The sequence below is a fragment of the Athalia rosae genome, chromosome 7 (assembly GCF_917208135.1).
Source record: "Athalia rosae chromosome 7, iyAthRosa1.1, whole genome shotgun sequence".
NCBI lineage: Eukaryota > Metazoa > Arthropoda > Insecta > Hymenoptera > Athaliidae > Athalia > Athalia rosae.
The window spans coordinates 10,394,353-10,409,571 of record NC_064032.1 but is presented as its reverse complement, the minus strand read 5'-3'; the positions used below and the strand labels follow the sequence as shown (position 1 = coordinate 10,409,571).

The 15,219-nt window shown below is 43.3% G+C and overlaps 1 protein-coding gene across 5 annotated transcripts in view; it reads right to left on the bottom strand.

Moving 5' to 3' along the window:
* LOC105691115 (semaphorin-1A-like) overlaps positions 1–15,219 on the bottom strand; it is an 83,558-nt gene that overhangs the window by 7,099 nt on the left and 61,240 nt on the right. For 3 of the 5 annotated variants that reach the window (XM_048659045.1, XM_048659046.1, XM_048659047.1), the window contains 10 exons: positions 13,897–14,067; positions 6,923–7,010; positions 5,727–5,831; positions 5,015–5,103; positions 4,252–4,393; positions 1,629–1,977; positions 1,453–1,535; positions 1,265–1,363; positions 839–1,123; positions 611–661 (listed from right to left, as the gene is read on the bottom strand). In XM_048659045.1, coding sequence (XP_048515002.1) covers positions 611–661; positions 839–1,123; positions 1,265–1,363; positions 1,453–1,535; positions 1,629–1,977; positions 4,252–4,393; positions 5,015–5,103; positions 5,727–5,831; positions 6,923–7,010; positions 13,897–14,067 — 1,462 coding nt within the window. The remainder of the gene's footprint in view (positions 1–610; positions 662–838; positions 1,124–1,264; positions 1,364–1,452; positions 1,536–1,628; positions 1,978–4,251; positions 4,394–5,014; positions 5,104–5,726; positions 5,832–6,922; positions 7,011–13,896; positions 14,068–15,219) is intronic. The other 2 variants (XM_012409396.4, XM_012409397.4) reach the window with 1 other exon arrangement.

Below are 15,219 nucleotides of genomic sequence, written 5' to 3'. Positions count from 1 at the left end.
CTTTCTTTCTTTTTTTTTTTGTTTTCTCTTCATTAATTATAACTACTTTCGTAAAAGTACAGAAAATGCAGGAATAACAACAATAATCACGGAGCGGAAACAGAATAGTAAGCAGCAGAAAAATAAACGAAGCTTTTATCAAGACGCGAAGAGAGAAATTACAACGGTACGAAATAATTGTGCAACAGGAGATCCAAATAATATATGCTCGATAAAAACGGTGTGAAAATAGTATTTGCAAAGGATAAAGCCGAATAAAAGCTTGGAAAGTTAATTTGAGCCTGTGTGTTAGCTGAGGAGAACAAATGATTGTCGTGTCCGACGGTGGGTAGAATTTTCTTTTTTCTTCTTAATTCCACTTCCTTTTTGTGTTTCGGGGGTGTGAAGGTAATTAATTACGGCGAACAAGAAACAAATAGTGAAACAAACAAACAAAAAAAACATGTAAAAAGCGATACCGAACGGAAAATGAAAGGACAATTTTTTTATTTGTCTCTCAAAGAAACATCATTAAAAAATAAACGGAAAGTGATAAGGCAAAAAAAAACATACAAAAAAATATTCAAGCAAAAAAAAGAAACAAACAAACTGTAGTAGAAGATGTATTTACGTTTTTCTTTTAGTTCATTTTTTATCTTCTCTTCTTCTAATACTTGTGGATCTGAAATTTTACGTTTGAATCAGAGGAACAAGAAAAAACGAAGGATAAAAATCCCCTCCCCTCCCCTCCCCCACCCCTCGCCCTTCGTAAAAGAATGTAGAATATCTCGTCGTTAAACTTATTGGTTTTTTTTTTTTTTTTTTTTTTTTTTTTTTTTTTTTTTTTCAAATTTCTTACCTTGTTCGTATCCGCAGCCTTTGTGTTTCCCGGTAATAATATCCTGGAACAACGTTTTCCCAGCGTTGTTATCGTGGAGTTTCGTCGGTACGGCTACGCAGAGATTTGTCGTCGCGTCCCAGGCGCAGTGGGGATCTTGAAGACCGACGCAGGATGTGCAAGAATTTGCCGCGGACGCGTCGCAATGATGCAAGGGTATCGCTCGCATTTCCGAATCCGCAATTACCAACAATTTGCTCGCCTCACCCGCCAAATGAACGACTTGCAAGTCCTTCACCGCTTGACCTGAAATACGCGACGAAAATTATCAAACGTTTCAACCGAAACTCATCGTTCCATTTCAGCGTTATCTGTCAACTTTTTTATTCAAATATTTTCGGTTTCCAGGTTCAAAATTCGAAAGAAATTCTCATCGAAGATTCTCACCGTATTTGAGGACTTGAACGTCACTCACGATAACTTGGGACACGTTCTCTCGAGATTCCGAAGCCAGGCTGTTCAACGCTTTCAGGACTCGTCCGTCGTCTGTTTGAAAAAATGGAACAACGTTGTGAAAAGACTTGGAAGTTTCGTTCAAACGATATACTCAAAATTTTTTGAGGATCGTTAATTACCTGTCCCAATGTAAAGAATGTCGTAGACCTTCCCGTCCAAAGCCTTCACTTGGGGATCCACAGCGATTTTCGTGAATCGGTAGCTAAAAAAAAAAAGATGAGATGGTTTTTCGAAAAAAAATTCGAACGGGAAGAAGAGGAAATAATAAATTCGCGGAATGTTCTACTCTACTCACTTGAAGCTAACTTTGTTGATGACTGGAAACAAGTAGAAAGGTTGCACGGCCTCGTCCATGAGCGGATGAGCCTTGACGAAATTAACGGTAACGTCGGGAAGAGTTCTCGAGTCGTTGACGCAAGCTCCGGGTCTCGGTTCCGGTACTTTCTCCGGCAATACGCGCAGCCAGTTGCTATTTATCGTTTCCTGTTCCTTGAAAACTCCCTGAAATATGTCGAGTATGCTCCGCATCGTGAACGCGCACACGGCCGATCCACCTATCGAATTCACGGGGGTTGTGAACACCCCGTATATCAACTGGGTCTGTTCACCGCCGTAAAAACCTTCCGTAACTTCGCTCGTCGATTCTGGGGATTCCGGAAAAAAAACAAACAAAACAAAAAATAAATAAAAAAGGCGAATAAATAACAATAAATCACAACGTCGAGAAATGGCGTTTCGCATGAATATATACAATTATCGCTTAATATCGAGCCTGGAAAAGGTGGAAGTTTCGCTCCGTTGCTCCTGCACGAGAGCACCTATCCTCGTGTGACTTCGGTTTCGACTTTTGCGGGGACCGAAAGGTAACGGCGACGAGTACGGTGGCACGAAATGGCGATCGGGAGGACTACTTGAGCGGTAGATAGAGGAAATGGGAGTTTGAAGTATAAGGCGTGCTTTCGGCCCCATTGCAAGTTTCAACGATCTGTACGTCCAGCTTCCACTCGGGGACATCTGGCGCTGGTCATTTTCTACGGTATCTCGTAACCGAAAATCACCACCTGCGGGTCATCCGTACTACACAACCCTGTTGGATATTTACCCCAGTTACATACGAGACATATGCACCTTCGATGCACTGTACATGGATACGGTGTACCGTGATTTAGCCTCGGGATATTTGCCGGCGCACCTATACTCGCCCATGTCCATGACCGTATGTAGTATATATATATATATACCATACATATGCCACACATACGTATAATTCTGCAAAGTTGGCTCATAGCCAGACTGCGGGCAGACGCAACTCTGATAGGCACGAGGTATACAGATGGGACTGTGCCAAATCACGGCTCCAGGTTGCAACTGTCCCCTATAGTAGTTCTGCCTATACGTTATACACGTACATGTATATGTATAGGTAGGTAACGTAGTCCGTTCGTCTCTATGTTTCTGATTATCCCTTGCTCCGTGATTATTCGCGTACCCCTTCAGCTCCGGTCCCAGGAATTCTGGAATCCCGTTTCATCTATACCGGGGACAGTGTCAGGCTCGCGATATATAAAACGAGAACTGATTTTTTCAAACGAATTTTCGAACAGCTGTGTACCTAATGGAATTACGGGATTCGTTCGGGGTATATAACGAAGAGAGAGTGTTTTTTTTTCATTTTTCAGTTTTTCGCTCATGATTGATTTTTTAAAATTTTCACGAACAATACCGGCGAATCTTCGTTTCATAATTTGTTCGGTCGGAACGATCTCTCCTGGGTGCGATGCGCGGCGCATGCGAGTCGATTTTTTTATACCAACGATCCCTCGATTTTCGAATCGACCGTTTTGCACCGGAGGCATCGTAAAGTGGCGGGCAGTCGGAGGATAGTTGAATACCGCGAGCCGGATTTTTATACTTTATTTATTCCCTCCGCATCTCGAGTTCGATTCAGAGCCTTCCCTCGACTCGTTTCCGCTCTTTGATTCTCGCTATTCTCAGTCCTCCTCAAAGACACACCACCGCCGACAATGAAAATTCCCTCGATCCTTTCGGCTCGTGGAACGGCACGGCGAACATCGGGGCCCATTAGCCGAACACGCACGGTGTGCGATAAAAGTGTGAGGGAGGAGGCAGAGGAGGATCGTGAAAAACTCGGCTATCCTATAGGGAGTTCGGGAAAACTGATTCGGAAATTCAGGGAAAACGGTCGACTGCAGGGTATCGGGGTGTAGGAAACCCGACGCGCGGAGCGTGCCACCTCATCGGAAAGGAAGATTAGTCGAGGCGGAATGTCAGCCCGGCAAACAACCCCGGCGCATTGAAAATTACGTGAAAGTCCGGCAGTGCGAGAGAAAGCTAAGGACGTCGGGGCGCCGTTCGTTTCGGCGGCTCGAGGGGCTACGGAAATTTTCTCCGCGCGTTTTTTTTTTTTTTATTTTCTTCGGTATCCGAACGATCCGTTGAATTTCGTGTTTTTGGAATGTCCGGTTTGGTAATAATCTGGAACAGGGGGTGAGTCGTCCGGTATTCGCGAATCCATTTCCCGAATGATATCGCAAACTTGAAGACCACACAATCCGTTCGTTATTCCGTATACATGTATATGGATTATAATGGGATATCATTTCGTATAAATTTCTATGGGATAAGTGTCTCGAGTCGAACAAAGTTTGTTAATTTAGTAAATTGAGTTTCACAGTTCGGTTTCTACAATTCCACGGTGTGTGTATCGCAGCGATTTCACAACTTCACTTGTATACCTACGACGTACACGTATACACGCGAGCTTTAAAATCGAGTAGCTTCAGAGCTCGCCGTATACGCTGTACACACGTAAAGCTGACACTCGGAATATGCGAATTGGACTCTAAGCCGATGCATAAATACTGTTTAAGGACATACGGACGGATAGGGATACTCACGTATCTCATTGAAGTAGAAAGGGTAGTCGCCTGGTACGGAGCAGTTCAGTCTGGCTTTGAGGAAGCTCGTCCATCTGTCGCTGAAAGCGTGGGGACCGCCTTTATCGTGTTGGCAGACTCTCCCTACCCGGGGATACACCGCCTGAAATCAAAAGATGAGTCGTCGAAAAAGAGAGACAAAAAATAAAAAAAGAAATAAATGAAAAAAGAAATTGAACAAAAAGTAAAATATTTCAAAACAATTGAAAACGCGAACGCGGTGAAAAATAGGTGGAGAGAGAGAGAGAGAGAGAAAGGAAAAAATTTACAACGACGACAGACAGTTCGCGCTGAAATGCAAACCCCCCCCGCGCACTACCGGCTGATGGACGGATGATGAAAGCTGAAAGCCACCCTCGATATATATCACGGCAACGATACGCCGATGTTCACAGAGGATTATATATCCCACTGTATTTTCATACACGTGTTCAACTTTCCGTTACATGGAATAGCGAATTTTTCTCTCCTTTTAATCGTGCGCTATATACGTATGCGTATGACACGAAACGGAGCGGTCGATGCGTTCGTAAAATCGCGCCCGTCGGTATACGGCATCGAAGAAAAAAAGTGAAAGACGGAAAATTTTGAAAAAAGAAAGAACACAGCGACAGTAAGGGAAACAAGATCGATCAAACATGATTGAAATTTAATCGAGTCAGATCGTACCGATTTTATCGAAGGTTATTTTTCGTTCTCGTGATCGATATAGACTTTTACTCACCTTTCCGCAGTTCATGAACTCGACGGCCGTTTCTCTGTAGAAGAAGAACACGTAGTCGTCGTAGGCTAACGAGCTTACGAAATTCGGTCCTGAAAACAGACGGTGGATGACGGAGGTGGTTGTGAAAATTTTTGAAAGAAAATTTCTCTTCATAAAAATAATTCATTTTTCTAACTCGGGATAAATCGTTCGCGGCTACCATTACGTGTACGCGGAAGCTCGTATACGATTCGGCTATCGAAATAGGCCTCTGACGGCGATAATTTTCGATTAGGGTTCCTGCATGATTGACGTTTTGACGTCGGCTCGTGGTTTCCGGTGATTAAATCGTGCAGGATAGACTCTACGTTCATTTCTACGTACACACGTAGTAGTTAGCCTTGTATACTGCATTCTTCATTTTTCCCCTTATACCCCATTTCTCTATTACGGGCGAAACAATAATTGCCGGATAATTAGCCGACTCGTTGTTCATATCTGCTGTACAATCGCGTGGGGGCAACGAAACTCTTCCAGCAAATAATGCTCGGGGGGGGGAAATTGAGTTTTGAATCAATTGTTCACAAGAGAAGGAGGGGGGGGGGGGGGGGGGCGTTGAGAACCGTTCGATCGGACTTGCAAAACTCATCGATCAAATATCACAGTATATTCTCGGGGGAACGAGGGCGGTAAATTCTGTCCAAATGAGAATAGCGTCGTTTTGTTTCTTTACCGTTCAGCTGATTGAGGTCCGAACGTTCGGTCCGAATCGGGGCTCTGTATATGAGCGGTTCGACGCCGGAAAAATCAGCGACAGTTGCGGCGTACAGTTGACCCCCTGGAAAGAAACGAGAACGATTTTAATATTGGACGAAACATTATTTTTCCGTCTCTCCATATTTACATGACCGTGTACGTTTTATAGGGGATCTTATGTGTACAGACCGCATGCAACGGTATAACGTGGTTTGCGGGATTGCGAGATTTTCAAAGAGAGCGATGGCCCGTGAACACTTCGTATATATGTATGTATATGAATACACGTGCAACAACACACGGGACGGGGAATATTCACGGAGGTATAGGGAGGAGGTAGCAGAAGCGCGGTGTTGCGGTTTTTACTAAAACCCCCGTTGAACGGCGAGCAAAAGCGGCAGATAGCGCGGGTATGACCGGCTGTTTATAACCGTTACACGCGGTTATCCTACGGGATCTTTTTGTCATCGCGTTGTTGCGGGGCGAATATCTCAGTCCCTGAATATACGGCGTTTTCCACCGAGAGGAGCCAGAAACTCCCGCTGCAACGAGGTTCGCGAGGTTCACGTTCACGTTCACGTGTACGCGTGGTTATAACGTACCGCGGGGTTCGGTGTATACATATCTATCTGTGTACGGGACGCACGTAAAGCCGCGGCAAGGCGCGCGCAAAGCCGTAAATAGTAAAGAGCGAAGTGCGGAATATCCTCGCGGAGCCAGGGAGGGATAAACAACCGCGCGGCTACGTCGCAGTCTCTTCGTGGCTCGAGCGAGTTTCCTCCACCCGCGGCGGTTCCTCGTAAATTTACACCGATGCTTTTCGGTCGCCCCGCGTCTCGGCAGAGCCCTGGCAGCACCTCTCCCCGTACAGTGGAACGTGTAACCTAACCACCCCCTGCCGAGTCTTGGAGGCGCCACGGGCCCAGCGGTATACATGCATGCGGATTAACTATTATTCGAACGCAACGGACTTTCGAAACGCGGGACACGCTTCCTATTCCGATCGATAAAATTCGTCTATTCATTGTTCATACGACAGCGTGTTTTTCGCGACGGAGGTAAATTTTTTTAAGTCACCCCTGCAATCTCTGAGTTTGCTCTCACGTGTTGCGGACATCATACGAAACCGGCGAAACGAAAAACGGGATATGGAAAAGAAAAAATATTGCTCACCGGCGTAAACGGCGGTGCTGTTGTGCTCCGGATCGTAGGGGCAAAGGCCCAGGCCTTCCGTCTCGTTTTCGCTGGTGTGCACTCCGTTCTGAAACGAAAAAAAAAAAAATCGAATAGATTATCGCGGGGAAAAGAGTCGAGAGACATTCAAATCAGGTTGGACGAACTGAAATTTCGTTATTTCCTTTTTTACCAGTTTTTGAATTAGAAATACCGAACGAAGGAAAAGACTGGTATAGTCTGCGGAGGTTGAGAAATAATATATTGTAATTTTTAGTCGTCGCTGTCTGTGTCTGAAAAATTTTATTTGTGAGTCAACTTGATTTTGAATTTTAATTCTTCTTTTTAAACTTTTAGTATGTTTTAATCATCTGCTCCAGTGTATGGGCATTCCACGTCCAAACGAAGACGTTTTTTGATTTACTGGTCTTCGGTTGACTTCAAAAAAATTTTCAACATTTCGATAAAACGAAATCCATGGCTTCGACAACACATCTTGAAAATTTCAATCCCACTTTTCTCAAAACTCTCCGTGTTTGAAAAATTTCCTCAAAATTCGCCCGGTTTAGTTCGTTCCCTTTAGTTAAGCTCCTGTAAATTTCAAGATGGGCCCGGAATCCGTTCGATATCAAAATCTATTTGTTATTTCAAAATGTGATGAAAAAACCGAATTCGAGCTAAACGTGAAAGATCAAGGATATTTGTATAATAACATTTGTAAAAATTCTTAGCTCAATCGAGTCGACGGATTCGTGTTATTGACACGTTGGAAAAACGTCGTTCAATCGATTTTAAAAATACTCCATTTTTGGCCGAAAAATCGGAAATGACCGAATAAATTGTCGGTCACACTTTCATAGTGTATCACAACGCAATGCACGGAAAAACAAATTATATTCAGTTTTTTTTTTTTTTTTGTACACTCTGTGCCTCCGATTCTGAATTGAAGGCTTTCCTGGACCCTATGCTTTAGCATGGCAAAGCGGGACAGAATTGATCTCTTTGAGTATACTCCAACCCATTTCACTGGCGCATTTTCACATATTTACTTTCTTGAACGGTTACATAGAATTTCGCAGAAATGACACCTTTATGGGATGCCGCCGATCGGGTGGATCAAAGGGTCAAGTTACGAGGTGTGAACAAGATCTTTATCAGGTGTTGACAGCTCGTCTGACACCTGCTAAAAATCACAGCAGAGTAAAAAAAATGGGAGACTGTGATTTCACACCTAATCATCAATTAAAAAGCTATAAATTATGTTTAAATTCCGGCGCGTGCCGGCCGTCACAATGCCTGACGCACGTGTAAAAATTGGGCGGTGGCAAAAGTGACGTAGATGACGCGACCCTTTTGATTGGTGGGCCGGAGTTTGCCACCGAAGTCCGCGCGGACTGGATTTGCCCAATGATTTTTACATATGGATTTCGGTGTGAGAAAGCTCAGCGTGGTGGGAGCACACGGCGTGAGGCGGTACGCCGCGGAGCGTTAGAAAGACGAACGAGATCGAGAGCGCTGGAGCGCAGCGCGCTAAAATATGAAATCTCGAGCTACTTTACCGGCAACCACGTTTTCCGTCTGCATATCGCGAAAACGAATGATCGGAATTTGATGATGAAATTGAAATTTTCAACATGTGTTTTCGTGGTCATGGAATCAACACTTGAACACTTTTGGAGCGGAGGGGAGGTATTTGAAATCGCAGTTGTAGTTTTTCGAATCATGGATTTCTTGTATTTTTTACGAATGTAGCGTCGAATTCATTGCCTCTAAAAATGCAATAATTATTTTTCTGGAAACTCTGTCTGAAATTGAACATTTTATGTCCCATTATTTCACCCTCAAAATGAGCTGTCATTGTGGAAACCAACATAAAAATTTTCGTTTTTGTAAGAATCGTGAATTTCATAAAATGCATAATCCAAAGATGAAATCTCTGATTAAAAAGTATTTTTGGGTGTGAGTTCTAAACTAAATTATGTTGAGAGAAATCTTGACGACCAGTAAGTTGAAACGTCTTTGTTTCGACGTGGAATGCCCTATATACGAAGAATCTAGCGTAGCGGGAAACTCAAATCCTGAGCAGAGACCGAAGATGGAAGAGTAAAGTTTTTGTTAGGTATACACGTATAATACATATGTATATATAAATTCCTACAGATTGCGAATTTTGAGGGAAGCCACGCAGAGTTAATATTAATTTAAATGTAAAGCTCCGGAGAAGTACGTCTCTAATTCTCTTTCCATCTCTTTTCTTTCTCTTACGTGTGCGAGCGAGCGGTCGTGAATCGCTAATTTTGAATGCCTCCGACTCGGACAAGGGCGAATATTTCTCTGAGAACTTACAGTGCGGAAATGACGAAATACTTTCCTCATTTTTCACGGTTCACGCTCATAATACGCCGTCTGATATTCACCCGCGCATTTTCCCCCCCCCCTTTTTTTTTTTTTTTTTTTTTCTCTCAATTTTCTCCATTTTCTGTTTTCCGTCTTCTTTCTTCATACAACTCCTCAAATTAAACTCAATTATATACATTAATTCGTACAAACGAAAATTCAATGCATATTTTAGACTTTTTTAAATTATGATAAAAGATGTTCATTATACAAAAGAGTTTTCGTGATAATTGAGACGAAAAATGGGCGTCAGATCTTCGGCTCTCAGAGGAATATTCTGTACGTGGTACGAGAAAAAAAAGAATTCCCAAAATATTTTCCCGAATGTATGTATATCCGGCGTATTTTATTCTGGACTGATTCCTACTGTACGTGCGTTAAAAAATGAACCAGTATCCAGCAAGTATCCGCATAACCATTCAAATCGTACATATATGTATTTATTGCTGTTACACGGGAGATAAGGAGGTGTGAACCTGATCTGTTAGGTGTCGACAAACCGTTTGACACCTTCTAACAATGGGCCAATGAAAAAAGGACGAGAATGATGTTTATCGCAACACAAGATTCCCCTTGAAATTTCATCAATTGAACGAGAAATTCTTGTACAACGCGTGCGTCAAAAATTGCAAAGAAAAGCGCACAACTATAGAATTTGAAAGGAGAAAAAATCGGGAAAAAAATTCTGACGAAAAATTCATTCGTTAATTGTATCAAACTTCATTCGGCCAGTAGCTGTGAGCCGAGTCGGTACTGTGAGAATCGCACGAAATTCTTTTTGTTAATCACAAGAAAGTTTAACGCGTACAATATTCGCTGCATATCAAGACTCTTGATAGCCGACACGATATATTTGCGTTTCGCCTCTTTCGCGGTTAACGTGCGCTCGCGTTTTCCTTATGGAAAAAGATTAGCGTTTATTTATGTTAAATTACGATAGCTGCTGCAGCGTTCCGGCTGGTGGGTGGCGAGTGGCGCCCGGAGGGAGGGGGGAGGGGGGGGGGGGGTTGAGGTGGTTCTGCACACTACGGGGGGTTGGTGGTCCGTTATCTTGGCTTAGAACTTTAAAACTAATTACGTTTAATTATAAAAGTTGCCAGCTCGAGTCTCCACTCTCCGCGCTCTCTTCCACTTTTCTAGGTATACACGTATACCCGACGGCACACACACACACGCGCGCGCGCACACACACACACACACACACCACTCGTCCGCGTAAACAGAACGGAGCACACGTTGAAAGTTAAAAAATATTTTTACTTTATTGCACCCGCAGCTTTCGCTGCTCCCGCTACAAATCGCGATGCAAAACAGAGATGAGCGCACCGGTTGAGACGCCGTAAATTCAACTTGCAAATAATCACATCCGACGTAAGAACGTTCGCATGTATATGTATACAGAACGAAGGAAACTTGCGGAAGCTGAACTTGCATAGACCTCCGTTTCCCCATCCGTAAGAATTTTCCAAACGGCATTACATCATTCTTGTTCCGTTTGCGACAGTTCCAATTTTCATTTTTCACTATACCTTTATTATACCTGTGCTCTCGTTCTCGCGACTATTTTTTTTTTGTTCTCGCCGCGCGAACGAGTGCTGTTTTATTCGTTTGACGAGTGCGTTTTGTTTTTTTTTTTTGTTTTTTTCGGACTTTTTTTTCTCCTCTTCTCAAAAAACGTTGATAAAATAACAGCGGAAAAAGAAGAAGGACTTTTCTTTCCAAATTTTTCTTCGCATTCTCTACTCCGTTTCAAATAACCTCGTATTCTATATCATTCTATCTTACACCTCATTTCATTTCTCAAGAGTCATGATGTGCCCACCGCCGGTATCGTGCGAACTATGCACAATTCCCCCGAGAGAACGACGATCCCTCAACCCAACGAAGATACCATCGTAAATTCGAATCAAGTGAAGACCGAAAAAATTTGCCAAACAAAATAAAGCGGATATATGTATATTCATCTCGTTCGTTTCGATTAGTTCCATTTGTTGTTCTACAATTTTTCTACTTTTGAATAATTTTCCTCACATGTTTCGTTCGTTTCGATTCGTCGACACAAACCGACCGACGAGTGCGAAGAAAGCGGAACAGTCGAACCGAAATGGGAGACAAAAAAAAAAAAAAAAAAAAAAAATTAAGATTAGAAAAACGGTACAAGATATAGAAACGCAGTCGTGGAAGTGAAAGAAAGAGGGGTGGCAGAGGGTTGAGTTTGGTTATAGGTAGAAGCGGAGAGAAACGTCGGGAGAAACGTGGCGGACGTTGAGTTACGGGAGGCACGAATCTTATCGGTCCCAGCGGCTCCCTAAATCATCCGAGACGCAAGAGCTACGGTAGACTAATGGACCCTGAGGGGTGGTTCACCCTATCCTGTGCAGCCCCTTCTCCTTTCGCGGGGTACCTTATACGCTCGTGTCGCGAACAAAAAAAAAAAAAAAAACAGAATAAAAACGCGCCACACGACGAAAGGAGAAGAAACGAGAGACGAGGAGAAAAAAATTGAAAGAAAAAAAAAAAAACAAAAAAAAAACAAAAACCAAGGGAAAGAGCGAGAAAGAAGAAAAACCTCATACCGCGTTTTCCGACCGCAGATTATTTTCTGCTCGTCGTTCTTTATCGGGATATAAGGTAGATAGGTGGTTAGGAGGTACGTACGTAGGATAGAAAGGTAGGATATAGTTATATGTATACAGCCAGCAGGGAAGCACACGTGGCGACATGATCATCATCCCAGTTGGGATCCTACGGGTGGATATATTCTCCTCTCTACACGGTAAGGGAAAACCCGGGATTCCGAAATTCTTGGAGAAAACCGGGACCAGGACTCCACCACAAACACGGGGGTCTGACGCTAAGGGATGATCGAGGACACCCTTTTCCCGTTCGTTCCTCTCTTTCCTGATTTTTTTCTCCCTCGATCTCTCCGCGTCTTTTTTTTCATCTACTTTCACTTCGTTCTAGATTCTTCCTTTTTTTTTTTTTTTTCCTTTTTTTCTTCTATACCTGTAGTCGGTATACGCGTATTTCCTTGTTTTGACCTACAAACCGTATAATCGTATACCTACCTTATTGATTTCCGCGGACGATCATAAATCGAATTCGAAAAGGCAATATATTTTCACGTCTGTACCTACCTCGGTATACCTATTCTTTTTCTTTCATATCTTTTTTTATACTTCGGAGACTTTATCTGTTTTGCCGGGAATCTATATTGTTACATCTCGTTACACGTTATATGTGATATTTTTAGGGGCGGAGGACCGAAAGAAGAGGAGCAATTTTAGAGCGTAAATAAAATCTGAACGCCTGAGGTTGTTTTTTTTTTTCTTTCCTCATCTTATCCTCGTTCATTTTGTAATTCACGTGAAACAACTACTTCTAAGAAATAATTCGTTTCCTATTCTGTTTGCGAGGACACATAGGGTGTACGATTTTTGTTTTTTTTTTGTTTTTTTTGAAAATCGATACGATTTTCTTTTCCTCCGTGCATCCCCGTTCACCCCCTTCGGCATCTGGGGGGTTTAGGTGAACCGCAACGTTTTTCGAATCATCGAAGTTTTTTCGTCAGCGAAGAGGACGATAGTCGGTCGAGCAATCCGCGAGCCAATCTTCGGTCTGCCATCCATGTACACGTGGCTATGTCGCGCTTACATATGTATACATGCTTATGTACAGATAACCCTGCGGGGCCACATATCCCACAAGATACGTATATGTATATATATATATGTATAACCTTCGCGCAAATACAGATCTTACGGTGGCTCTGCCATTATACCTATCGTCGAATACATATGTAATATATATATATATATAGACGTATACCTCCACCTGTACATAAGGTAGACAGCGAACAGACGTGGCAGACGTTGCAGACGCAAGCAAGCAGCTGGTTCAGATCTCTCGAGATAATATCTTGACTTCTTCGTTATACACCGGGGGCCTAGAAGACTCTGCCCTGAAAACCTCCCGGTTACCTCCCTTCCTTCTTTCTCGTTTTCCCCGCACACTCCTCAGTTTGGACTGGCGCCAGGCGAAACCCTATCTACCTAGCCACCCCCCCCCCCCTCCCCCCCCACCTACCCCCGCCTTCCGATCGTCCAATCCCACTTTCTTCTTTTCTATTCTCCTTTACTTCCATCCCTACCGCCGTATCCGCGGTTCGCGAGGTCGCGCAATCTTTCCCATTCTCCGTCTCTGCGTCCTCGCTACCTTAGCCGAAACTAACCCGCCCGACCTTTAACGTAAAGTACAAACGTAACCCGAAGTAACGCGTAAACCCCTTGGGCTGAATGTAGACGTCAACCCTGCACCTTCCCTCGCCAGACTATACACTTGCGTGAATCTGACGACAGCAAACGTGAACGAGGAGTGTATTGTAGTTTCGTCTTTCAATTATTTTCTTCTTCATTTTTTTTCTTTCTCCGATTGCCGAGACGGTTTCGTTTTTTTTTTTTTTTTTTTTACTTTTTTTTTTTTTTCTACTTTTTATCGCGTGCTGATCCTCCCGACGGTACAAAGTATCGCGCAAGTGAACGACGTTAATTAGTAATAGAGCTGAAATTCTCTCTCACCTCGAAGTGGAACTGCTTGCACGAGGGCTTGTAGGCGTTTGTACCGCATGCCACAAATTTGTTCGGACTGTGCCGGCCGAATACTCGAACGTAATTTTGACACTTGTCCTCGTTCCGACCCTTCAGGTTACACAGTTCTCGGTTGAAACCGCTACTCGGCCAGTGGACCCTCTGAAACACGAAACGGTAAAAAATAATATATTAGAAAAAATCGAATGACAAAAACTGAAAGAAGTCAAAGGTGCGGAAAGGACGATGCTATTTTTCACAAGGATTAATCACAGATACCATCAAGTTGATAATTTTCATACGAAACAATTCATGCGACGTGTGACATAAATTGAGGGGGTTGATTACTTTTATCTAATTTACACAAGCATATTTCGATAATAATTTTCCGAAGAAATTCAAAGTTGCCAAGTTCGTGATATCCTTTAGAGGAAGATTCCTCGGATTCCTCAAACTCTGAAATATGTTGCACGATGTTACGGGAATTTTTTTTTTTTCTCCACCCCAATCTATCCGAATCGCTCGTGAGTCGGATTCCAAATATTTTCAGACCTCGAAACTTTCGTTTAAAAATCTCGCTGCAATTTTTCAATCGAAAAGAAATCGTGACGATAACCTCCGATCCTTGCGGAGTGCTCGGTCGACTTTGGTTGGGTAAAAAAATACCCGACGATTCGGATGTATGAACTATGTACGTAATAGAGGATAAAAAAAAAAAGTGGAGTGGGGGAAAAACGTGAAAAAGGAAAAGGAGAAATCGATTTCCTAAAACGTGCGGTACGCTGGTATGGTATATAGTTGGCTGCGCGCGAAGTCAGCTACGGTGGAAATGTTCGTATATATACTAACAGTTAGGAAATCGACTTTTTGTCACAATTTGAATAACCGTACGGTAGCGTACCCCCACCTATACGTATATATCCGGGTGTTCGGCAGAGTCGACGGTTGTGTTTCTACGCAAAGCCGACAGCCGAACTTTACCTGCCGCCGGGTAGAGAAAGGGACGGTGAGGAGAGAAAGCAAACGACGAAAAAACATCGGGGGAAAAAAAAAAAGAAACGGGATGAATGAACCAAAAAAAAAAAGAAAAAAAAAAAACGAGAAGAATTTTACCGAGAGCAAAATCGTCGTCCTGAATATTCATCGCGTAATTCGGTTGCGCGGTTTCGAGCTTCCGCCGCTCGTTTTCCATCCTCTACCGATCCCCTCAACCCCGAAACTCCCCCCCCCCCCCCCCCCCCGTCCCCCTCCCCCTTCCCTGGGTAATCCTCGTATAAATCGATTCATCACTGACGTTTATCTGGCATAACGTGA